The 26,233-nt window shown below is 39.0% G+C and overlaps 1 protein-coding gene across 1 annotated transcript; it reads left to right on the forward strand.

The window, feature by feature from the left end:
- The first annotated feature begins 141 nt into the window (after nucleotides 1-141).
- Nucleotides 142-24,442, forward strand: TMEM167A (transmembrane protein 167A). The gene is made up of 4 exons (XM_086629400.1): nucleotides 142-183; nucleotides 13,890-13,999; nucleotides 19,512-19,546; nucleotides 22,746-24,442. Exons 1-4 carry the CDS (start codon nucleotides 181-183, stop codon nucleotides 22,814-22,816), a joined length of 219 nt encoding a protein of 72 aa, XP_086485526.1. The 5' UTR covers nucleotides 142-180; the 3' UTR covers nucleotides 22,817-24,442.
- Nucleotides 24,443-26,233: the final 1,791 nt, after the last annotated feature.

Genomic DNA, 26,233 nt, shown 5'->3' on the forward strand with positions numbered 1-26,233 from the left:
ATGCTCTTGCCCTTCCGTCCCGCCTCCCTCCGGAGGCTCTGGCCAATCAGAGTCCCTCGCATCGGCACTGACCAATCCCGACAGTGGCCCCGCCTGTGCCGTCTCAGGGGGCGCCCCACGGTCGCGCTTCCGCCCCGCCCCTGCCGGCCGGAAGTGTGATGTGGCTGAGAGCGGGTCGCCATGGTAAGCGCGGGGCGGTGGGCGGGGGACCCCTGCTCCGCTCCGCTCCGCTGCGGGGTCGTTGTGTGGGACCGGCCCTGGCCCCGGTCCCGGCCGCCTGCCCCACCCTCCTCCCCCACCCGCCGGCACCGCGGCCTTCCGCGCCTCTGCCGAGCGGCGCTTCCCGGGCCCGGTGGCGCCCCAGAGGCCCCTCACATCCCGTCCTTTGAGCCCCCTCTGAGGCCGAGGCCCTCGCCCGGCCGCGGGGCAGCGAGCCCGCGCGAACGGAGCCGTTCAGTCCCACTGTAAAGCCTTGCTTAGCGCCTGGCCGAGCAGTAGCGCGTACCGGCCATGTCCGCGCCCCTCGGTCCGTTTCCCGCCTCCAGCCTGATAAGTTTTCCATCCGTACCGGCCTAGCCCGCTGTGTCCGTGGGGCAGCAGACCTGGCTCTGACCTGCGGTGCGTTGTCGGGACAGTATTTCTGTCTCTTCTGACCCTCTGACTTAATGGGCATGTTGTTTGACGCCTTGCTGCTTGAGCAGTAAAAGCTGAATCCTGACATTGCTCTTCTCGTTTTTCAGGAATAGCCTCAGAGCCCTAGGTGCGTTTACTAATGAGAAGTATGAGTGATGTATATGGAGTTGACTTAAAAGCGTATTAGTGTTGCCATTTATGTTTGCTATGGTTTCTGCCTCTTTTTCATTCTATGTACAGAGAATATAAACGAAGTGTTTGTATTCGGGTTAGACGTAGAGCTGTTGTGTGAAATAATCTTTCTCAACTAAAGCAAAGATCTTTCTATGAGCAGTGCAGGTACATGATTTTAAAATTGAAAGGTAAGACAAAGGAATAGGTAAGAGAGTAAATAAAAGGTTTTCCTGTACAAATAAAGGTTGTACATAACTTTGACTTCAACACAGGATAATGTTAAGATGAGCATTTTCAAATTTTTTGGGGGATCACAGAATCGTTTGGGTTGGAAGAGACCTTTTAAGATCACCTAGTCAACCCCCACTGCCATGACTAGGGTCATCTTCTGCTAGATTAGGTTGCTCAAAGCCACATCCAGCCTGACCTTGACAAATTATGCATCATCAGTGATGTATGCTGTACAACTTCCACTGAATCTTTTTGTACTTCCCACGTATTTATTAAAAGATTAATATCTCTTGAACTTTCTTATGGTATAGTTCAAAAAAAGTTCCTAGGCTCCAGATCTTGTCACTAACAGGAAATTGCTGGAAGTCGCTCATCTGAGCATTCCTTGACAGATCTTTCAGATGAACCTGTTATAATCTGTGGCTTCAAGCAGTGAGCGAAGAGTTTTCATGATAAGAGGCATAAATTATTATAAGATCTAAAACGCACATATAGAAAACAAGAGACAAAAGAGGAGTATCTCACTTCTAATCATTGCCTTGAAAAGGCAGATACTACAGAAGTATGTCACCACGCTGTCCTTCATAGTACTTAAAAGGATTTGAGATTGTAGAAAAAAGGTGAGAGAACCTTGATGATCAGTGAGACAAGCACGTTGCTCAGTTTTGCACTGAACTGTAACACAAATGTTTAGCAAAAAGAATATGGAAAGCATATGAGATCTTGTGCGAATTGTTTTCTTTGCTTTTCCATGTTGCTTGTTATAAGTTATTGTGTGTATTTCAAGGAACCTGAAGTAAGGTAGAATCTTTCATTGAGATTTTTCTCATGGTTTTGTGTCAGAGGAGATGAAAATAAGATTCCTCGGTCTTGTGGTGTTTGAATTTCTTCAGGGAAAACAATAAGTGTCGTGGCATGTCCAGGACGTTAGATTCTCTGTGATGCTACCACTGATGTCATGGCTCTTTGCAAAAAAAAGTTGTTGTCTTGTGGGATTAGCAATCATGAGCTGTCATTAATGATGCCTTCTTTTGAGCTCACACTTGACTGGGCGGTAAGAAACAGCTGCTCCATTTGTGTATCATCAAATGGAAGAGAGTAGAGCTACACTTCCAATTATTCTTTCCCTAAAAAAAATGAGCTGCAACTGTGGCAAGCGAGTAGCTCTGTGAAGAGCTTAATTTTTGAAGTATAATTTCTGAAGGACTTTATCCCTTGGAACTTTCTATCCCATTGTCTGCTGGGCTCCCTTACCACATCCTTACTAAGCAGGTCAAAACTTGTGCTGGGTGAATGGCCAGCTGCTGCCAAACAGAATATGTATATGAGCTGGCTTCTACCTTCTACCTTTACATGGGAAGCACAGTTTATGTTTATTTTTTTCCTGTTCACTGCCAGTGGGTAGAAAAAAAAATACTATTTTGACTTAAACTGACTTTGAAAGTAGGTGGAAGCTGCCTGATGGATTAAAAACTTACTGGAAACAGAAGGGATGCAGTATAATGGCACAACTGCTTAATTTATTTAGAAGCAGAATATGTATTGTTTACTTTCACAAGTCGTGTCAGTTTATTGTGTCAACTTTTGAAATTTTTTGTCTGAAAACTCAACGAAGCTTTTCCTAGTGGAGTTGAAAAATTTTTCGTGTGGTGGATGGAAAAAGAGAAGCAGCCTGAAGTAACATTAAAATTAATAATGAGCCTCTCACCTGCTGAAGGGTGGTCTTCACTTTCCTTTGTAGGAAAAATGTGCAATTGCAGCCAGATGTGAGTACGCATACAAGAGACATTTTAATAGGTATGTTTCATGTCTGTGATTGCACTTCGGTGATGAAGAAAATAAAAGAATTGCAGAAAACTTCACAAAGATGGCTTGTTTCCCATCACCCTCTAGTTAGGACTGACCTCGAGCCCCACAGTACTGCAGAAAAGTTGATTTGGGAACTTTCCATGAGGACAAACATTTCTGTCACAACCTTTGTTACTGTCTTAGAATGGTGTTTATAGAAGGAAGGGAAATTGCTCGTATAACCAATTGTAAAAACATTCATTAGTAAATATTGATCCAAACCAAGCCCTTGGATATAAACATACCAGAATCTGAGACACAGTTCTGCAAAAGAGCTTTCAGGAGTCTTCAAGTACAAAGTTTTGTGTTTGACTTACTCAAAGTTAAAAGGAAGAACCAATCCGGATTCAGATTTGCTAATAGCTTTGCTTTTATCGTGGCCTAAAGGCAGAAAGGATTAAAAGCATCTAGTTCATTTTACACTCTGAAGGTGTCTTTGTGTTGTGAATTTTTTTTGGAATAATGATGGACAACTTTGTGCATGTTAGTATTACAATGTCATCAGACATTGAATTTTTTGAATAAGAAGCAATTAGAATTTCAGGGAGTTACAGATGCAGTAACAAATTTTTCATCTGATAAAGCCTTTGCTACCTAGCTAATCTGATTTTGCTCGGAATCTGAGGATTTTACTCTTACGCCAAAGCTGTAATGCAAAAGATGCTAGGACCTCCCTTGCCACCGATCGTGCAAGAGCTGAGTTGCGTCCCTGCACCGAATACTTATTGACCCCCATGGCAGCTCTGGCATGCCCCTAGCAGTAGGAGCAAACGCCGCTAATTGAGGAGAAAGCAAGAAGGATCTGCTCTCCATGCACCTTTCCTCTTATCAGGATAACAAGATCGTTAGAGATTTGAAAAGGAGAAAGGAAAGGACAAACAGGAGATGCAGTGTGGCTAGGTAGAGACAGTGAAGTATGTTGTTTACTCTACTACGCTGATAATTGCTGCTTAGTAAATCTCGTACCATCTGTAACTGTACTTGCAAATAGTAATGCTACTGTGGAGTAGACGTGTTGTGAGTTACTACTTAAAGTGTTCAGTATAGATACTTCTGTGTCAGTTTAAAAGAAGATATGAAAATATATTATCAGTATTAAACTATTCCTTCTGCCATTGTAAGATGTATCTCGTGATCTGATTTGGGAAGAGTAGGATTCAATGAGTCTACTTTTAGAAATTTCACCACACACCTGAACAGTTCAGGAATGACACTAGTTGTGGGAAGCCATTTCCTTGCTGAGTGCTGAGCAGTTCTTTTTAAGCATCCTTGGCATTCTGTCTACTATTCAACATCTTAATTTTGTTCAGTAATAGCAAGAGAAGTGGTGATCACGTTTTTCCGCAGGCCATTTCAAATTAGTAATAGGCTGATTATACATTGTAGATTTTCCACTCATCATCCAAACTCTAAGCTGAACAAAAAAGGAAATTATCATAACATAGTCAACGTCACAATTTTGATTTTTTGATTGGCTGCAGCATTGCACACCTGCACATCCACTGTAATAGCTACAGTGTTGAATGCGTTTTCCTGCTGATGCACAGACACTTGTTGGTGTTCAAACTCAACAAAAGCTTTCATTTTCAACTTTGCAACCAGGGAAAGAAGGTGGAAACAGCTGGTGTCTTGCTAAAAATGTTACCCATCTTACAGATGCTGAGAATCCAAACCATGTACCTGAACTTTGCCAAACAAGAGACCAACAGAGCTGCTGAAGGCCTCAGTGCTGTGGGACATCAGAGACTTAGCAGAGCTTTTCATTATTTCTTGAATAACCAAATATATTTTTTCTGATAGAAAAGTATTTATTTTTCTTGTTAAAAAGAGATGGTTCTTCTATTAATGAACAAAAAAAAAAAAGTATATACTGTATACATAAACTTTTTTTTTTAATTTTTAGGGAAATTAGAAGATAAGCTTTTTGTGCAGCCTTTAGAACAGACAGAAAATACTATCTCTCTACTGAATGCGGCAGCTTCTTAGACTTTTTGTAAGGATGTTCAGGAATACAGTTCAGCCTTGAATTGCACAGGCTTTCTGTGGGGATAAGAAACAATCAGAGAAATAGAAGGCATGTGTATTTTTCCTTTTGTGCTATGGAGCCAAGCTCTAGTTAGTTTTTGATTCTTGCTTGTGAGTTTGGGATAATAGTAGAACTTTCTTTCACTGTAACATTTTCTGAAATTTGTTGAACACTGGCAGATAGAATGTTAGCTGTATTGCAAATTTCAAAGTAAACAAAGCAAAAATACTTCAGTATCTTCCTTTTGAGAACCTAGATTTTCTTCTGTGTCAACATTCAAATTCCTGTAGCACCTTCTATTATAAACTCATGCTTTTTGTGTGCGGCTTTTATTTGAGTAAGCATAGCATCTGATCCAAACTGTGCTGGCATGTTAAAATTACTCTTAACCTCTTCCATTCACACACTCAGTTTTTAATGTTTCTTAATATTCTCTAGTAAATTTGAGGCAAACAAACTAAAGAGTGTGGTGCGCAACTTCAGAAGGGAGAGTAAGCTAATTTGACAGAAACCATGCTGCTCAGTTATGAAAAATAAACAAAATGGTACAAGTTTATAATTAGGCATAGTTCTTCAATGAACAGCAAGAAATCAGAAATTATTATGGGAGAAGAAGTGTTTTTATTTACGTGGATAATTTTTCTCCTTCTGTTCGACTAGCTCTTGAAATCTCTAGTGTACAGATTTTTAGGGCAAGAGAGACAAAAGAGCTACAAATCAAGATTTATGTCCTTTTAGAGAGCTCTGTGGCAGTGGCCAAATATCACCTACTCTGTTCATAATTCCAGAAACTACTGTTAGGTTCCCTATTACTCTGGAGAACATACTTAACTTCAGCGTCCTGCAAAGAGGCTTATATAAATTATTCCTGTTATGTAATGGGGAAGAAAGCAGAGAGAAAAACCTCTGTAAATTTGCAAACTATATAATCTGCAAAGAAGACATGGAGGAATAGCTATCTTAAGCTTTTACTGCCACGTCTAACATAGATTCATGTTTGTTGAGTAAATATATGGACATACACACCTATATATTACAGTAACCTTGATAAAAAAGCTTAATATTGTAACTTTGGTTTTTATTGTAAGATTTTTTGGTGAAATGCCACATCTGCTAGCTGCTTACACCAAAAATTCATTTTTGAAACTTTTGTCTAAGTAGTGGGTCAAAGAAGGAGGAACTGAAGTAGGCACGCAATTCCAACATCGTCACCTTGAGGTGTCTTTTCAGTCTTGGTCTGTGGATTTGAATTGCAGTAAAAAAACTGTGTTAAAGTCAAGAGGGCTTTTGTAAGGGAGGACAACTGTTTCCATCTGTTAATTCATTGTCTAATTGTTTAAAGAGATTGGTTTTAAACAGATGTGTTAGTCTTCAGTTGACTGAAAAGCTTGCCATTTAAATTAGACAACATACTTCAACAAATGTCTAGGGGAAGGATTCCCTATTACTCTATTCAAGCCTTAGCCTAAATTTATGCATGCAAAAACATATATTTTAGTCAGAACTTTTACTGGTTTAGACAGAAATGTGATTGAGCATCAAATATTTTGCTTAAATTCCTTGGAAACTAAATACTGGGGTGAATATGCAATAAACTGCAGAAAACCCTAGTCATGTTGGAGCGGCCAGTAACTGCTAACTGGACAGTATTTGGATACTTATTAAGCACAAACGAGTTTTATCTGAAAACCTCTTGCTTAGTTCTTTAGTGTAGTTTTGCCAATAAACTCTTCAAATTTAACTGATTTGCAAGTTTTGTATTTTTCTGCAAGTTCGAATTAGCATGCTACGTTTAAAAATGCTTATTTTCCATTCGTTTTTTATGAGAGTACATTTGGCAGCAGTTGGAAAACGAATTATTTCAGAATAAACTGGAAAATAGTATACTGTCCATGTTTTAATTAATTTTTAGCAATTGCTTTGACCTTCAGGTTGGGAGTAGTCCTACATGGTTTACTTCTTACTATTGTTTTCAGTATTATAGTCCTAAAAATTAGATTTAGACTGAGGAAATAAGAATTGCAGTACCTAATGCAAACCTTAGATAATACAAGCATTTTTTCTTTCAGCTTTTTAAGGACCTCTTCATTAAAATTTCATGTAGACTGATTTCACTTTTCTATGATGGGGTTTGAAGCCTACATTACTATTTTAATATAGGCTTTTATATTTTTATTGGCTCTTGCTTAACCACAGTTTAGCTATAGTGCAAGCTCTTGCTCACATTTTAATATGAGAAAGGCAGCTAAACAATTGAATGTCAGCTTTTTTCTTTGATTCCAGAGAACATAATCATCCATCAATTTTATAGTATTGAGGAGGATAAAAGAAAATAAAACTGTTTTAGAAAGAATTCTACATTCTACAGCATATTACACAAATGCGGTTTTCATTTCTTTAGAATATTCCAATAATTTATCTGTGTTTTCCTGTGTAAATTGATTATGATAATAGTAACCGTGGGGCAAAGTTTAACAACTTGCTGGCACTATGATGGCCTCTCTTTTTATAGCACACACAGATGAAATCATGGTCATGCTGTAATCAGAGATAGAGTAATCATTTTGTAAATACTTAAACTCTAGAGAAGATTAAACCTTGGTTTCAGTGTTAAGTCTGTTGAGATAAACTGGGAGAGCTTTTGTTTTAGGCTTTCTACCAAGCCAGGGGGACAACAGTATGGGGTTTATGCTCTCCTCCTTCATGTTTTTTTTCTCCTTAGGCCTGTGTTACCAGGTGTTTTATCTTAAATGAAAATCTCTGAGGCAAGAGGAAATTCAGCAGGTCCTTCCATGACACATATAGTTGCATCAAAACTTAGAATGTAATTTATTATAGTGCTCCTCAAGGTTTGCATCATTAAGTGTTTCATAATTCTGTGGTGCTGTCTGCAAACACGTGGAACAAAATAGTATCTGAATCAGAGAATGTAGGAGAGATGAAGCAAATAAGGACAGAGATAGATACCATATGAAGTCGTTGTCTATGGCTGTTATTTTCACTGTAGAAACAAGTTCAGGATCAGTGCATCTGTTATGGCTATGTCTGCTTAGGCTGAATACACATTTCCCAGTGATCACTAAAACTTTAGGCAATCATCTGAGTGCTGAGTGTGCCTTTCCTTTCAGCACATTGAATTAAATACTCTTATAAAAGTGCAAAAGTTGTTGATAACCAAAACTCTGAGTTGTCCTTTTTTTTTTTTTCCCCTCTCTCTTCTGCCCACGTATAGTAAATTTAATGCTGACTAAATTGCAGGAGAGAACGTTGTCTATAATCAGGTTGACAGGGGCTGAGCAAATGTTATGGCCTATCAGGATTCCCTTTCTCGACTCACAGGAAATTTTTCACTCTACATCAATACTTATTAAAGTTTATTAAACACTTAAATTACGACCTACTATTCCATAGATTTCTTTTTACTCTGACTGCAAGCTCCTTCTTCCCTCTTTCCTCAGCCCAGAGAAAGGAGCTGTCACACCATCTCCTGCTCCAGTGTTGTTGTAGACTCACTGATGGTGTCTTCCAGAGGCAACTGGAGACCGTTTCTTTCCTTATAACTCCCTGTTTTGCCCCGCTGTCTTCTGTCCTGACAGCTACACTGTTCTGATAGGAAAATATTAAAATGTTTCTAGCTATAACGTTTGTCTTCTAACTACCAAATAGTTGCATGAGTATTTCTAACGCATACCACTACTGCTAATCTGAACACAAGAAAACTTTAAAGGGTGTTCATTCTTTATTTCTATGGTGTAGTATATGAAATTATTTTTATTAATATATGATATGATCAGGGAAATAATATTGAGGCTTTTTTTAAGATTTAATTTTGAGAAGTATTTGAAAGAGCCTTTGGGCATGTAGCTCTCAAAGCGAAAATCTTAAATTTCTAAAGACTTATGAAAAAACTTGCTGTTGCAAGTTCTGCTGAATATAATACCTCCGTAGTGCTGCAGGTGATGTGATAGTGCTCCACAACTACCTGGAGACAGCACAGAGGAGGAGGGGGAAAGAAAGTGTAATTACCCAAGTAACACAGAATGTAACTACTAAGGTGTTTCCACCATGTCAGAAATGTGCCAGATGCAGATGTAGAAAATTTCAGCATGTATAATTAAAACCACAGCTTGCACTGTCTAAACCAAGAATAAAATACCAGTCCTGATTCTTTTCTGCATTTGTAATCTGAGCTTGGGGTAGTTAGTTGTCTTTTCGTCAGAATGTGGACACAGTCTAAAAGATAGCATCAATTTCTCCATGTGCTGAAATTTCTTTATCATGGGAATGAGGCTCATAGGATCGAGACTAAGGCAGTCAACCCGTTTGAAAAATTCCAGTTAATTACTTTTGCAACAGAGGGACCCAATTTAACCAAATGAACTGCAACCCACCTACATTACGACATTTTCCAAGTAGCCTGGTATGTGAATGCAGTATTTTTTAAAAGGATTCCAAGTAATGTATGACTCTTATAGCAGCTTTTAATTACATCAGTTCAGGCAGCTGGATGTAAATCGCCCTTTTTTGTAAATTCAGCTGGGCCGTAAGAATTACTTCAGATGTGAAATGGGAAGCCATCCACTTCAGAACTTTCATTTCCCATGTAAAATTATAAACAAATTTTAAAATACACACGTCTGTCCTTTTAAAGTGACTGTATAGATAAATGTGTAATTCAGAGGATGTTTCAGTGGAACGGCGTGTGTAATTACAGCGATGCCCTACGCTGTGTATCTGGAGAAACGCATGAAGAGCCCAACAAAGAACAATTATATACTGCCCTTATTGATTGACTAATAACACATTTCATGAGTATACGTTTACAGTCCCTGCTGAAGAGGAAGCAAGTGTGCCCTTCTGCCAGTTTCGTATGTTAAAGTACCCGATACAACAAGGCTCCTTGGGAAGCAGCTGCAGGAGAAAGCTTGCAGGAATTCATGGGAAGCGAGCTCTGGCAGACACTGTGCTGTGAGATGCCGAGAGCAGCTGCCTGTCCCAGAGGACTGATCAAATTAATCAGTTGATAGGGAGTATCTGGCTTTGCTGAGAGGCAGCCGCTCCTGGATCCGGCCCCGTCGCGTTTCTAGACCTGCAGGAGCCAGGAGGTGCTGCCGTTCATAGGTGGTAAGAATTGTCTCTTCAGGGGCATTGAGAGTCTCCTGGTTTCTGAAGTTGGCAAAAGCTTGTGCCTAGTACAAAGGCAAGAGTCTACTGATAATCATGGGCAGTGTTTTGTCCTTCGTGAATAATCTGTCCATTATTTAGGACATGGTAGAACAGAAATTATGACTCAGCTAGCTAAGCTAAAATTCTAAACTAAACGTGATTTGGCAAATGCTGTGGCTCGGGAAAGAAGCAGGTAGCCTCACCTTGAGGACCCGACGGCTGGCTTTGGATATTGGATCACTGCTCCACTTGTGTAGTGTCGTAGAATCCTAGAATGGTTAGGATTGGAAGGGACCTCAAAGATCGTCTAGTTCCAGCCACTCTGCCATGGGCAGGGAAACCCTCCACTACACCACGTTGCCCAAAGCCTCATCCAACCTGGCCTTGAACACTTCCAGGGATGGGGCATCTACAACTTCTCTGGGCAACCTGTTCCAGTGCCTCACCACCCTCAGAGTGAAGAATTTATTCCTTGTATCTAATCTACGTTTACCCTTTTTCAGTTTAAAGCCATTTCCCTGTGTCCTGTTACTACACGCCCTTGCAAAATGTCCCTCCCCAGCTTTCCTGTAAGACCCCCTTTAAGTACTGGAAGGCTGCAATAAGATCAGCCTGGAGCCTTCTCTTCTCCAGGCTGAACCTCTCTGTGTTCTCATTCATCATGGAAACTTTCCTGTGTGTCAGCTGCTGTGTGTAGTTACTGTTTACTCATTACCTTTCTCCACTGCCTGCCTTCTCTCTGCATCCTAATAATCACATTTTCACCCTGTCCCTTTTTTGTCTCTCAGGCTATTGTCACAGAAGGGGCATGAGGAAAGAGGGAACTGGCATAGGAATTTTGCTTCTTCAGAAAGATGGCTGATGCAAGAGGACTTCTTGCAAGAAGTAAAGGAGAGAACAGCTCCAATGGCTAATTCTGCCTTTGAGGGCATGCCCTCGAGGATGCTGAAATCTCTCATACAGGCTGTGGAGGCAGAGTTGTTCAGTTGCTCCTCGAGCCTCTCTATGCCATTCCTTCTTAACAGGTGGCCTGTTGGGCCATGTTTACTTAGACATTTAAATTAGTTTGTGTATCTAGCCCTGTCTAATGCATGTATTCAGGCTGGCAATTGTATGCATGTTCTGGTATTGCTTCTGACGGTTCGTGGAGACTTCTGTGTAAGCTAAGGGTATTTATTTTTTTTGTTACAAGGTTTTAGATCTCAATATCAGGAGGGTTGTGGATGTTTTAACAGCTTTGCTTCTACTAGAAGTTCTCGGTTTTCTCTCTTAATTTGCTGTTGATGCAATACTGAACTGAAATAATTGTGATTTTCTTTTATAATTCTCCTTAACTATTGAGAGAAATTTGGTTTTCGGAGCTTCAAAACATTAGAATTTTGTGACATAGGAAGAAAGCGCACATAGATCAAGAGATGTGCCTCAGGCTGTGGAAATGGGAGCTCTGATGTGCTCTTAAATCTCAGCGAGTTCTGCTTGAAGAAGGAAACTGGAGTGTAATATCCCTTCATAAGTGCTAAGTATTTACGCTTAATTAAATACTGCTACTCAGCCTTCTGGGTTGAGCAGTAGGAAAAAATAGGAGATATTTAGACACAAATTCTTCAGAACTCCAGAACAAAGAGTGAATTTATTGTATTTGCTTTGCTGTTTTTTTGGACTTCAGACTAAACAGGATTTACAAATGATAGTAGCTGAGCAAAGGGAAAATAAGGCTGTTTAAAGTAAGCACTTGCCTCCTACACTGCCTGGTGCTGTTAAGTTGACCAAAATGTCTGTTGAGACATGCTAAGTTAAAAAACACCTGAAACAATAAAACTGCAGCTCTATGCTTCATCCAGCTGAATTATTTTCACACTGTAAGAAGAATCTAAGTCTTAGATTTGGGACTGATTATTAGAAGCTACAAATCACAAGGACTAGTAGACAAATATTTCTACTGAAAATTCTGGTGAAGTTGTTTGGAAAAAAAAAAAAAATATTGGCATGGTGATGTAGTACCTGCTGGAAACCAGCATCAGCCATCTTTCTTCTGGATTTTGTACTGGGTTATGGCGTTACAGCAGCCCTTATGTGAGTACCTTGTCTCCCATAATGCTGATGCTTCTGGGAAAGATTGCTTTACATAAGCAATGATAGTGGCTTATAAATTTCATAGATTCATAGATTTCTAGGTTGGAAAAGACCTTAGAGATCATCCAGTCCGACCGTCCCTAGTCCCCCATTAAACCATATCCCTAAGTAGATCATCCACCCTATTCTTAAACACATCCAGGGATGGGGACTCAACCACCTCCCTGGGCAGCCTATTCCAGTGGCTGACAACCCTTTCAGAGAAGAAATACTTTCTAACATCCAACCTGAACCTCCCCTGACTAAGCTTATGCCCATTTCCTCTTGTTCTGTCACCCATCACTAATGTAAAGAGCCCTTCCCCCACCTCCCCGCCATCCCTTCTCAAGTATTTGTAGGCCGTAATCAGGTCTCCCCTCAGCCTCCTCTTCTCCAGGCTAAACAGCCCCAACTCCCTCGGCCACTCCTCCTAAGTTTTATTTTCCAGCCCCTTGACCAGTTTAGTCGCCCTTCTCTGGACTCGCTCCAGAAGCTCAATATCTCTCTTAAAGCGAGGGGCCCAAAACTGGACACAATATTCCAGGTGCGGCCTCACCAGTGCCGAGTACAGGGGCACGATCACTTCCCTGTTGCTGCTGGTTACACTATTTTTGATACACGCCAGTATCCCATTGGCCTTTTTGGCCACCTGGGCACACTGCTGGCTCATATCAAGCCGGTAGTCAACCAACACCCCCAGGTCCTTCTCCGCCAGGCAGCTCTCCAGCCACTCTTCCCCGAGCCTATAGCGATGCTTGGGGGTTTTATACCCCAAGTGAAGTACTCTGCACCTAAATTAATGATTAAAGAATATATTGGCCACACAAGACTCAGACTAGTTAAAAAAAAAGTTTGTGAGATGCACTTACTGTAAGTTACTGATATTTTAAACTTCAGCAAATAGCCAGGTGTTGTAGTACTTTCTCAAAAATTGTTACTTTTTACTGCCAGTAGGCAGATTAGTTTTACTATCAAACAATAGAACTTTACTTCTCCATCCTAAGGCAATTCTTCTATTTGTCTAGCATTTTCCATATAATTAGAACTTCTAAAAAAATATTTTTACAGTAAAGATGTTTTAAATTTAAAATCAAAAGGTGAGTTGAAAATAAAATTCATCAGTTATCTTTTTGTAGTTCAGGTGGGCTTAATTGTATGTATGTCTACAAATCTGTTGAATTTTGGGTGTAGTCTTCATAAAGCAGTGTATTGGCAATCCTCCTGTGTATTTTTCATTATTCTCTGTCTTGGCCACCACTGGTTTACTTGTCAAATACTCTTCACCTCAACCTTCGCTACTACCACCATATTCTGTTGATGCAAACCGCAGTTACACGTATTCTTGGCTAAGAGGGAACATATGTTTTCTGTAACTCTTAGCCTGCTGCTAATGGGTTTCCACAAACCGGCTTTGGAACAGGTGCCTGGGAGCAAAACGATAAGGTTACCATTTTGCCTACTGTTTCTTTACCCTTCTTGGGATGAATTGAGAAGGGAAAACTCTGTTCTTCCACCATGGTGTGCAGTAGGCTGAGTTTCTGGCTCACTGACATTGTAGGTTTCTTCTTTTTCTTTTTTCTTTTTTTTTTTTTTTTTAATGAGTATTGTCTAGGGGATCACCTATTTTCTCCAGCTTATGCAGCAAGGGAAGTTTTGTACTGCGAAGATGTAATTTTTCTTTTCTAATTTTCTCCCGTAGTCTGCCATCTTCAACTTTCAGAGCCTACTGACTGTAATCTTGCTGCTCATATGTACCTGTGCCTATATCAGATCCTTGGCTCCCAGCTTACTGGACAAAAATAAAACTGGGTATGTAGTCTGATCATTTTAAAGATACACAAGCTGTTTGGTTTTAACTGCAATGTTTTAGTATCTTCTAATGGTGTGTGATAATACAAATCCTATTTTGAAAAATTTCTCTTTTCTTTCAAGATAAAAATTTTCATTTCACGATAGAATGCAATAAGGTATTTGCAAGCACTTAGTTGCAATTTTATAGTAAGAATTTGTTAACTGACAAAGCCAGCTAATACTGCTTTATTAGTTATTTTCTAGATTTGCAACTTTCTTATTAGATACTTACTAAAAACACAGAAATGAGTAACAGAAAGAAAACATTTTCCTACATACGGCTATTGCTATAATTATTTATTTTTGATTCTTAGGGTGGATAAGAAAACATTAACAGCACAGGCTGGTTTTTTGTTTGCTTTCAAGAGAGGTGTTTTGGAGGTGCAAGTTTGAATCACAACTTTAGCTGTGTTTATTTTTTAAATAAGCCACTCTATCCTTATGTATGGTCCCTTTAAGTCATTGTTTTGTGTTCTCTGAGATGAAGGAATTTGTAGAAGAGTTTTTTGAAAGCTTCTACAAAATCCAACCTATTTTTTTTTTTTGTCCTTTGGTCACTCTAACTTCATCTCTCACTTTTATTCCTAAAGCATATGTTCCTAGGTGACCAGTGTTTTTGTCCTTTGTGTTCCCCAGTCTCCTGGAATGTGCTTAAGATTGCAGGGCCAACACTACTGCAAAACAGTTTTTCTCTGCTGTGCTTGGGAGCGCAATTTTTGGGATGGTGGAAAACGGAGACAGGCACGGTGCCGAATCTGTGCCACACTTACCTTGGTAGTACCCATTCACCTTGTGGCTTACCAGATTTCTCTGTGCTTCAAGGAATGTGTCTGAATGTTGAGTGCAATCGGCAGTGTGCAGAATTCTAATTTAAATGCTGTGGTTTTAAAGTAAGGATTGGGCAATTTAAACTAGAAACCACTGAGGCTGTCCGTAGTATTTTAGCAATACTGTCAACTAAGGTTAATACAAAGGAGATAATATTTATAGAAGTAGGAGGTAATTCTGGCTGGTAGTGTTCTAGCTGGAAAAAACAGGCAGGCTTTTGGGCACTGGGTGTTTGACTTGTCCACTTTTTCCATTAGGTCATTTGCTGTTCAAGAAAATGTTTTTTTCCTAAGTATCTCCTGTCATTTCTGCATTTAATTTTCAGAAAAAGAGTGAATTTTTAAGTAGACTCTTGTCACCAAGAAACTCGAGCATTTGTCTTCTGAAAACCTTTGTTACAATTAACCTCTGGAATTGCTGTTTTATGACACAAGTTTTCTTTTAGCAGTGTAGGACACCCAGAGTACATTAGCTTTTTTTTCATTTGGAGTTCTACCATGAAAATGCTTGTGTACTTTCATATGGGGCTGTGAGGTTGCCACTGACATGAGAGATTTCTTCTGATAAAAGTAAAGATGGAAAGAAAGGATGACTTCATGAAAGATAGGGGGTTGGGGAGCAAGGGGAATTTGGGTGTCTGCTAATGGAAGATAACACAATAGTCAATGAGGTATACACAGTAAGAAGTAAGAATATTTATTTTACTGATTAAAATTTTAGTGCTGTTCTTGGCAAGGAGTGTTTCCTTTAATCTGGAGCTACTCTGTTTATTCTTGAGGCAAATCTGTCTGGAATACAATAGAAGTCTCTTCATAAAATGTTTTCAAAGGGTGCTGACACAGTGGAGGAGTTGGGCGTTTGATCTGTAGGTTTGTATTTATATAGATGTTGGACATAGTATTTTATTTTTTTTTTATATATATACGTATGTAGACTACTTTGTACTGGAAAATAAAACGTTGGCCTGGAAGCAATGAAATTTGTTTCCTGAATGGTAGATGTTTACATGGAGCTCATATGCTGTTAAACCTCTGTCCCTCTTCACTAACATATTCCATGCTCAAATGGAAATGTCTAGACATACTGGATAAAATAAATTCTAGTGATATTTCATTTTACCACAGAGATGATCTTACCTCATTATTCCCGCTCCAAATTAATAGCATAAAAAAGTAGCAATAAAATATTAAAGTGACAGAGAGGAGAAATGTTGATAGTTACTCACTGTATTTCTGACTAAGTGAGTGGTAACTTCGGTGAAGATTTAAATCTGTTGATAGTAAGTAAAGAAACATGTTTCTGTTGGTTGAGAGACTGTGTTGCAAAGTGATGTCACCCGTCCTCATAACACTGTATTTCATCCCGTGACATCTGCTAGAATGTGTCTTTTCCTACCAAGCCAAACAGAATTTTAAACCTTCGTTTTCCCTGATGCCTCTTGAGTGTTTCCATGTGCTTTGTCCTGAGCAATAGCATATAAGGTTGTGAAAGCAAGTAGAGATTTACCGTTTCTTGCTAGCTAGAGGAGAATGCGTACCACAACATAATTCTCCCTGCTGAACAGAAAGATGTGTTAGCTTGTATACAGTGGAGATTTCCTTTGGCTTGCCATAAGTGTTGCGGTGGGGTATCTCTCACACTCCCTTCTGCAGTGGCAGTGAGGTTGCCTTGGAAAACACATGGGGCTGCATTTTGCAGCATTCCCAGTCTAGCAGCCAAAGTCTGAAGCCCCACTAACCCTTTGTCATCTTACTGGGTTCCATTTCCTTACGTATTTTGTTCTCCAGATAACCAACGTCACTTTCATGATCAGTGCTTTTACAATTAGCACTGAAAGCCAGGACGGTACAGCAGCTCATGCACATTTGACTGTGGCTGCCAGAAACAGGTATGCAAGCCAGACTGACGCGTTTCACCTGCATCAAAACAGGGATGAAGATGTACGCAAAGGGGAGAATAAGGAACAGAGCAATTACTTTGGGTAGTTGCTTCAGGAGGAATTACTTTGGAGCAGTTTCATTCAAGGCAACGTGGTTTCTGTAATAGTCAAACAGGTTTTGACTTGAAGAGGTGCGTGTTGAGATGAACAGTAATGGAAAAATTCAGGAGAGCAGAAGGCCTGAACAGGCTTTTCTTCCAGTGTGAGCTGCCCAGAGGCTGTGATTGTAGCTGTTTAGAAGGTCCAGATTTCTTGCTTTTGCTCAGCAGCAAACTATGTGGACAAACAGATGTACTGAGCTGTTCCAATGTCATCACGAGCCTCTTTAAAAGGTACTGTTGTCATCTGTTGGTAGGCTTGTCAGTCCTCACGTCAGTGGTGACTTGAAGTTCATAACTTGTTAACTGCAGTAAGCGTAGCTGATGAAACTCATATTCTAACTGTTTTGTACCTGCCATATCAGAAAGCAAAATCAATATTTTCACCAAAAAGAGGATTTTCTAGGGCTAGGAACAATGTACAGTACTGCTGTTAAAACTTTACATTGTTACACATGGTCAATAAAACCCTGAGAAGGCAAAGAAATAGCCTTGCTGAGATCATGAGGCGAATTCAACAGATTTATAGACGGCCCGAAGGAGTTAATATTCTTTTTCCCAGATAAGATTCTTCAATTATGCATATGGAAAGGACAGTAATGTTTTATTTCTTAGAGTTTCTGGACAAGTTTTTATGATGAGAGATGGCAACATGAAGTGCTAGGCTGTGGAAGTTTTTGTGTTGTTTTTGCAGCATGCTATCTGTAAGTCTTAATTTTACAGAAAGTAACTACAGTTTCAAGAGTCTTAAGCGCCATCCACACAGTACTGTGGGGCTGTCTGTGTTGCTCTATAAGATTTATACATTAATGCCTTTTTTACCTGCATGCATCTTCAAAAAGTGCAGAGATGTCTTCAGGTTATTCTACTGCGTGACCTCTTAGCCTGGAGAAGTGTGATAGTCTGCATGCGGGGATTATTACTTCTGCTTGTGGAGCTATATAAAAGCAGAAAAAAATGAGCTTTGACTATAGACAAATACTTTTGGCTTGAGGTAAAACTATCTAAAGCACAAATGGAAAATCCTGTTTTCTAAAAGATGAAAATGCTGGAATGCTGTTTGCAAGAAATTGGTCAGCAGGAGGTATATCTGTCAAAAAGCATTTTGCTTTGCATTTGAAAACCTCAATCACTTGCTGCCTCTTGGAATGCTTAGTTCTCACCTGCCTGACACCAGGCTTTTGTTTCAGAAATAAAGGGGAGGCCGCTAAAAGGATAGAGGCATTGATGCCAAAATAAACTAAGACCATAAAAGAGGCCATAAAATAGGAAGCAGCACAGAAATTCTTTTTTTAAAATTGCAGGATATGTTGACTGCTGAAGTACACGGGAGCAAGTGGCCCAAAGCTACCTGTCTGCATTTAAGCAGGAAAATATAGGCAATTGCTAGAGCCCAAGTAAAGGGGAAGACAGATAATCAAACCATTGTGGGTATGGGTTCAGAGCACTGTGGGAAAGCGCTTGGAGAACTGCCATCACAGCAGGTAGTAGATACAACCCCACAAATAATATAGACTGAAGTTTCTGCTGATAAACGTATCAGGAGAAGGAGGAAAAATAATGAAGGGTTTTTTAGTCCATAAATCTATGAATAGACAATATAGTTGAATCCAGATGTTTTTACTGCATTGCAACCAGTCATACTACGAAGAAAACCTTCCTGTAGACAAGCTTTCAACACAGTTGTGACCAATGTTTTAAAAGCTGAAAGCTGGCTTCTAGTTCAGGACGCTTCAGTATTTGTTCCCCTCATCCTTCTCAGATTCTAAAGCAGCCCCTGCTCTTGTTCCTCTTGACCAGTCAATATAAGATTATTTTAGTTACAAAGAGAATTTATAAATTTGTGATATATGTGCTGGTATATCCCTTTGGATGTGCTCTGAATGGTCGAATCCTACTTTTCTCCTTTGTTATTTCACTTGTGAGAATTAACATCCTGAGTAATCAGCATTAGAGAGACATGAGCAAGGTAAGCCTTGGTAAAAGGGTAAAAACAAACCTGAAGAATTGTTTTGTTACTTATTTCAATGCAAGTATTTTGTATCAGATTACACCTATGAATGTGCTCTGCTAGAAAAGGCATTTTTGTCTGCTATCACTAAGGGAAATACAAAAGAGAGACCACAAAGCGTTAAATTTAAAGTATCCAGGATTATCATCTCTCATACCTGCAGGAAAACTTGCTTCAAAATCTTAACATAAAAAGTTTCCCATGTACAATGACATGCAGGCCTGTTGGTATTTCCTACTCCGGTATTTTTCTAGTTCTGTGTTTTTTCTTTACATAATTTAAAGTAAAGTCTTGATTCTTTAATGTAGAATGTGGAATTCTGATGAGATCTTTAGATTTGGAACACAGACTGAATAAATGTATCTTTGTTTTTCTTGCATGCAAAAAACCTTGCTAGACTTAGAAAGAACTTTACCACTGGTGTAGTTTATAGCCTATGACCCTCTGTGCAGATATCTGGTGTTTTCTGATGCTGAGAAGAGTGTCAAGTTGACAAACTATGTTTGGATTGTTTTAGCATAGAAGAAAGAACATCAGTTGACTTAAATTATTTTATGAAACCAAGAGCCTAATGAATTTATTTTATCTTTACAGACTATTGGGAATATTCTGGAAATGCGCCAGGATTGGTAATTCTTTTTCTTTGAGATCTTTAAGACCAGTGCTTTTTCCTAGAGTATGCATTATTTATTTGAGTAATGTTTCTTTGTAGCAACGAAACCCATACTCATACGTCAGCTTAAAAAATGCAGGTTTTACCTCCATGAAATGTAGTGAAGGTGGGGGCGAGGTATGACTATCTCACTTAGCATCATGGAAGCCTGCATTTTCTAATGTCAATTCATATATATGGTGGTGTATTCGCAAAAATCTTTTGCACTTTTTGCTATGTGAAATAACTGAGGGCATGCTTCTTATTAACATACAAAGAAATCAGTGATTCCTTATGAACTGCTGTCTATTTGAAATTCTAGTGAACTACTGACAAAAGCCAGATATTTACCTTATAGTGATAAAACAACATGGAATTCACAATGCAGTAAGGTTCTGTTTGATCACGAATGTCCTTTTACTGTACTTCCTTTAGTAAGCTTCTGTGCACCTCTGAATTACACAAAGCTGCTGGTGTCAAGTGGCATCTACATGCAGGCCGATCAGCTCTATCTGATTTTAGAAGTTTTCCCGTAACATTGATATTTATGTTTATTTTAATTCTTACTCAGAATTTATTTTGAGAAGGAAATGGGAATATGCAACGGAAATTCAGACTTAGCATTAAGATATATCCAAGATTTTTAAAAAATTACAAATCCATCATCAAAACAGTGTTCTTCAAATTACATTATTAATGCAGAGCAGAAACATTGAACTTTTAATTCAAGACCTTCCTACTTGTCATTGAAACTAAAGGAAAAGTGTAGGGTTCCCTTTTCTGCATTCTCAGGCTTTGAAAGAGACATGACGTACATTTTTCAGAATGTCAAAAAGCATTGATGCAAAAACCAGGTTTTTGTGAAGACCTGTTGTTAAAATGATTGCAGATATTGTCCTATTTAGATAATAGACTTAGCAGAACCAATTTTAGCATTGTAATTGAAAGATACTGGCAAGGTGGCAGCTGTCAGAAATGAGTTTTGAGCTATACCAGCAAAAACAAATGTAAAAGTTCATCTGCATTAAGGTTTTTTCAAGGGTGAAAAGAACACCTTACCTTACCTTCCCATCTTCCTTTTAGTTAATTAAGTGCAAGTGTATTTATCAGCTATGCACAGCAAAAAGTTTAAAAACTATTTAAAAGAGTACAGAAGAGGTTTTATGATGTCCCTGTCAACTTGATAAAGTTAAGAACTGCAGTTCATCTGGAATATAGTCTTGCTTTCCCATCATGTAGTGACGTTAACATGTCTGCGTTTGCTGCATCCACAGTAATGCATGCACTCTTGTGCTTGATACTGAACTGCTTTCTTTTTCCCTTTTTCATGTAAAACACTGATTTCTTTTCGACAGACATGTAGAGTGGTCCAATTTGACTTTCTTTTAGACTGACAGATGAGGAGATAGCATCTTAACTTTTCTCCTGTATGTTTCCTTGCATAACATTACCATATCCTCAGTATGGGAAATGGACTTTGATGATGATTCCTATCATTTCATTTGTGTTAATCACAACAACATGTAGAAAGTGTAGGGTTTTTTAAATGAAAATGCCTACTGGCTTCCTTTACGTTTAACTTACCCAGTATGTTTAAACAACCTTTTCGCATATGCATAAGATTTTAATAACCACCAAGTGGTTACATATTTACAAAGTTGTGCGAAATTATGTTTAATCCTGCCACATGGTGATTTCTCTTTTAAGAAAATTAAGAGCAGGAAAGTATAACCCGTACGAAAATTGTAATACTCTAAACTGTAGGAGGTGGACTTCCTCAAAAATTTATTTTAAACAGATGTGAAACTGCAGACATTAATTCATTCAGTTATTTGAAGTTTAATTAAGTGTATGCCAGATCGTTACAACATCTTGTAATGTCACTGTGGCAGGCACTCCTGCTTATGGGAAGTGTCACTGCAAGTATTTTATTTTCCTTTTGCTGTGGAAAGTTCATTTCTCCTGTATTTGAAGGACTTCTTTTCTGAGGATTACACCTTAATGCTAGACTTGGGAGCCTTGGCAGGTTTTTTTCTTTAATGTTTCTCTGAAACTGCATCCCAGAAAAGATGGTTTATAGTGCAACAAAAGACCTCACACAGCACAAGGAGCTTGAACTTTGTCTAAAGCAAACAGCTCCAGCTCTGTCTTTATGCTTTTGAATGCTTAAAAGCAGGAATCTTTTCACTTCAGAGCCATTGCTGTGTTAACAGTTTTGTAGGCTGGAGTTATCGTGCGGTGTAGAGGATTCTGCTCTCCAGAGAGAAGTCAGTGGATTCATGAAGAGTCATGCTTAAGTAGAAGAGTAAAACTGCCTGGCTAATTAAATGGAGGAAGTGCCCATATAAATTGGTAGCAGTCTGATTAATATTACTAATACACCTCTGATTGTGTTAACAGTTCCCTACCTAAGATTCTTTTTTTCTCATAGCTTATTTGATAACACTAATTTGAAAGAGTCAGAAATAGAGGTGTCTGTGCAACTTCTGTAATCTGTTGACCAGTTTTATCACTAACCTGAAAATCTGTGGACCAGACCCTCACCACATGCCAACAATGTTATGTCTCTCTAGCAGGGAAAAAAGACAGGCATCTGGCCACGTCTGGGCCACTGTGAGCTCCCCAGCCAGTTAGCTGGCTCCTACACGATACCATGCATAGAAGATGCATGCTGCATATAGCAGCTGTCATGGCCAGACAGCATCGAGCTGCACCTCTTCTCAGCTGACATGGAACAACCTTTAAGCAACGATAGCCCTTACCCAGAACTGGGAACAGAGCCAGTAAAAGATTTGGTGTCTTGATCAGCTTTCTGATTCCTGCCTCCTTGACTGTCTTTGACACTAAGAGAGGGCAGCAATAAATTTAATGTTTTTTTTTCATGTTTTCCTGTAAAATGCATCTCAGAAAAGGTGGTTTATAGTAAGATAGAAGTCCTTGCATTGACCTTTGCTTACAGCAAACAGCTCCAACTCTGTCTTTAGGTAGTAATATATCCCATCTTACATCTTAGTTTTCCCACTCCCATGCATGTTTTCGCCAGTACTCAGCTGTAGTTGTAATAGCGTTTCTCCACCTAGAAATGTTTGATATTACTTTGCATGTGCAATGAGCAGCCTGGATCTGTTTAGTCATACCTGAGTTTTTGTTTGTTTTTGTTTTTTCCCTCCACTCAGGTGAACGGAAGAGCCCCTACGTGGCTGTGTGCTGTGTTGTGATGGCCTTCAGCATTCTGTTTGTACAGTAGCAACTGGAGAGTGTCCCCTACACCCTACTACCAAACAGCAAAGAATGGAAGAACTTCTGGCAGGAAAAGACGGGAAAGTGTCATCAAGTCTCCTCTTACATGTTGGATAGCCTGTCTTTTAGTGGACACCTCTCCCTCCTGCAAACGGACCATCGCATACTGTATCAGTGATCACAGTGTAACTAACTCTAGACAACATGTACTTATTAATGTCAAGTCAGTACTGACACTCCTGGTGTAACTCTTGAAAGGGTGTCTGTTCCATAGCTGAGTTTCAGGAGAGCTTTTTCTACACCGTGCAGTTGAAAGGGCTTTTAATTTTTTCTTTGATAGAAGTGTTTAGTGAAACTTAAAAATGATCATTCTAGCAATAGCAATAAGACCACTCTTACAAGAATGAAGAACATTGTGACTCTAGGGTATGTTTAGGAAAGTATTTCAGTTCTGAACAATTCCTGTCATTTTGTGAAAGCTATACTCGCATACTTAAAATATGACCTCTGGCCTAAGTTACGTTGAGCTTTTCTTGTCTAAACTTTAAATTCTTCAAATAATCTTATCAATATTTTTGTTGTTAAGATACGTATAAAGACAGGGACCATAATTGTAATGATGTCTGACTAGCTGCTGAGAAGGCATAGGTGTGGGATTCAAGAACCTGGACTACTCTGTGTAAAATATAATATGTATTAATTTTTAGAGATCTAGGTCCCAGGTAAATCATTCCCCAACTTTTTCCGTATTGTGGCAAAAAGATTCTAAAGGTTCCGCTGCTGTTGTTTTGTGTAATGCAAGGTGGCTAAATCAGCTAAGTGAACAGTTAGCTTCTTAGGAGTCTGCAGATGAGGAAGTTGCATGTAGAAAACAACTAAATTCAGTTACACTCACTAATAGTGAAGATTAATTGCCTTTAATAATACCTGCTGTTAGCATTTATTCTATGATTTTGCAAACTTTTAGTAATTTAGTAACTGATTTTAGTAGTGCCTGACAGGTGTGTTTACATCAGACAACTGCATGAACACATATTGACTGCATTTGAGAGAGTTGCCTGTCAGCAGTATTGTTTGTTGTTCTGAATAGGTGTGTGATCAGAATGAGCTAAGCTGGCAATAAAACTCACTGAAAGGTACGTAACTGTTGTCATTCTTGTTTGAAAAACTTGTTTGATAGATCCAAATCGCTCTGCATTTAGAAAGAGAGTGATTATTAGTTATTACCTTTGCATTATCTCACATATAGCTGCATATCTGAATCGCAATCAGAAGTACTTGTCCAAAACTCTTTTCTAATTTGGAGCCAGGAAAAACGGACTTCTCCAATTTAGGCCAAATAAATACCTCTGGCTGTAAAGAATGGAAGTATAAACCAGACAGGTTCAGAGGAGTACAGAGCTGTGTGATGATGTCCATACTGTCCACACGTACAAGCCTTAAACAGTGCAGGACATCTGAGGAGAGGCAAAATCTATTTCTGTAACTTTAAATGTGGATACTGCTCCAAACATAGCATCAAAGCAATGTATTTCTGGATTTCAAAGGTGCCATTCCTAGACTAGGGGAAGGGAAATTCCTAAGGAGTCTTGTTTTTTGACTGTCAGGTATATACATGTTTAAAATAGGCAAAGAATCATCTGATAACTTTTTATATTAAGCAATTATATTCTAGTTTTTAATATTTATAGTACTTTATCATAACTAATGATGTTTGTACGATATTCACACATTTCCAATTCATCCAAAGATACTCTAGTTATCAGATTAATTCATAATAATATCTTAAGTTTAGCTGTGACTAGGAATATCAGTGAAACAACCCAAGGAATTTTTTAATTCTGAGAATCTGAAAACTATTGACTTATAGGAATTGCACTGAAAAAGCCTTTTCTGTTCACAGCATTTCATCATTGAAGAAGTTCAGACAAATGGGCCGCTTACTGTTTGTTATTTGTTATTCAAACTTTAAAATTATTTCTTATAGAGCAGTTCTTCCATTTGTCCTAAATGCATGTCGTTGATAGATAACATCGTAGTTTGGTGGTTTTTTTCATTTTCCATTTTATATTGCATTTACAGAATATTCATGGCTTACTAGCTGCATGGTTGCTCAAGTTACTTTAGCTGCAAAGTAAATAACATATTTCTCAGCTGCTGCTGGCAATGCATAAGTTCAGCATCACTAGGTTGTATGCAAGCATTAGAAATTACTGTAGGCAGAGATAAGTGTCATCTATGGTGGGCCCACTCAACACTTGCCTTTAGTAAAAGTAGCTGAAAATATGATCTTTAAACCGTGACAAACTTCAGTTGTTTTGAAATGACTACTTTAGGCAGGTGTTTGCCTCAGGATGAGTTCTTTGTTTTTCAAAGTACTGGGTTTGAAGAGATTGATACCTCATCTTTTTTACTAAGATATTAAGAAAATACTGTTTGTCCATGTTAGAATCTTAAAGCCATTTGTTGTCTTTACTTTTTCTTATGCAAAAGAGATGTGAGAAACCAAGAATACTTTGATATTTGACCAAGGTGTAAATGCTGCGAGAAGGCAGGGAAGAGAATAACTTGGGGCACATGCACTTTGCAAAGCTTTACCACAAGTCATCCTTAAACTCTCAATCTGAAATGTGTTGTTTTCAAAGAGCAGTAAATAGATTGCAGTAGAGCTCTGTCAGAAGAGGTGTCAGGGAAAATAGTCTTTTTTTGCACTTAGTCTTTGTTCTGAGTCCTAGAGTGAGTAGAGAAGTGAAATGCTTACTACGAAATTATTTAGATGCTAAAGTAGCCTACGATGGCAGATACACGGTTGTAGGATTTGACGTAGGTTTACACAGTAGATGACAGCTATCATAGGTGGCTGAGAAGACAGGAGCAGGAATTTCTGGCTGAAATACAGGAGCTTAGGACCACAGCAAGTCTGTACATTTTATCCTGTGTAGAGGTGCTAGCAGGTGCACAGGAAGTGAATGGAATAGTGGTTAAATATGACTTAGGCTATAGTCGTAGCTACTACTACAGAAAAGTATTTCCATGTTGGGACTTCTTCCTTCTATCTAAACAACATTATGGGTGGTGGCTCTAACTCTGTCAGGCTTTCCCATCCATACGCCTTGTGTACCTTGCAAAAAGGTAAAGGTGGTGTAGGCCGTGGTTTTAAGTGCAGCTCAGGCAAGGGGTCCTGTCTGGTTTTCTATACTATTGAGAGAACAACAAGAATGCAGAATTATAGAAGAGCATTTTCCTGTAAAGCAGCATACCTTGAGTCAAGATGATACAACTTGAAAAAAACCTAGTGTTCTCCCTTCTCAGAGTTGCATGAGCAGAAGGAACAGGTACAGACCCTACATCTTGTGTTTGGCACATGACAGAGGCACTCTCTGCAGCATTTTATGTTTGTGATTGAAACTTGTACAGACATACC

Source organism: Tauraco erythrolophus, chromosome Z (genome assembly GCF_009769465.1).
Source record: "Tauraco erythrolophus isolate bTauEry1 chromosome Z, bTauEry1.pri, whole genome shotgun sequence".
Taxonomy (NCBI): domain Eukaryota; kingdom Metazoa; phylum Chordata; class Aves; order Musophagiformes; family Musophagidae; genus Tauraco; species Tauraco erythrolophus.

Bases quoted from the DNA above. Each gene is read 5' to 3' on its own strand.
- TMEM167A (XM_086629400.1), top strand. The intron at 14,000-19,511 runs GTATGTAGTCTG...TTATCTTTACAG, and splicing joins CTGGACAAAAATAAAACTGG to ACTATTGGGAATATTCTGGA. The intron at 19,547-22,745 runs GTAATTCTTTTT...CCCTCCACTCAG, and splicing joins CTGGAAATGCGCCAGGATTG to GTGAACGGAAGAGCCCCTAC.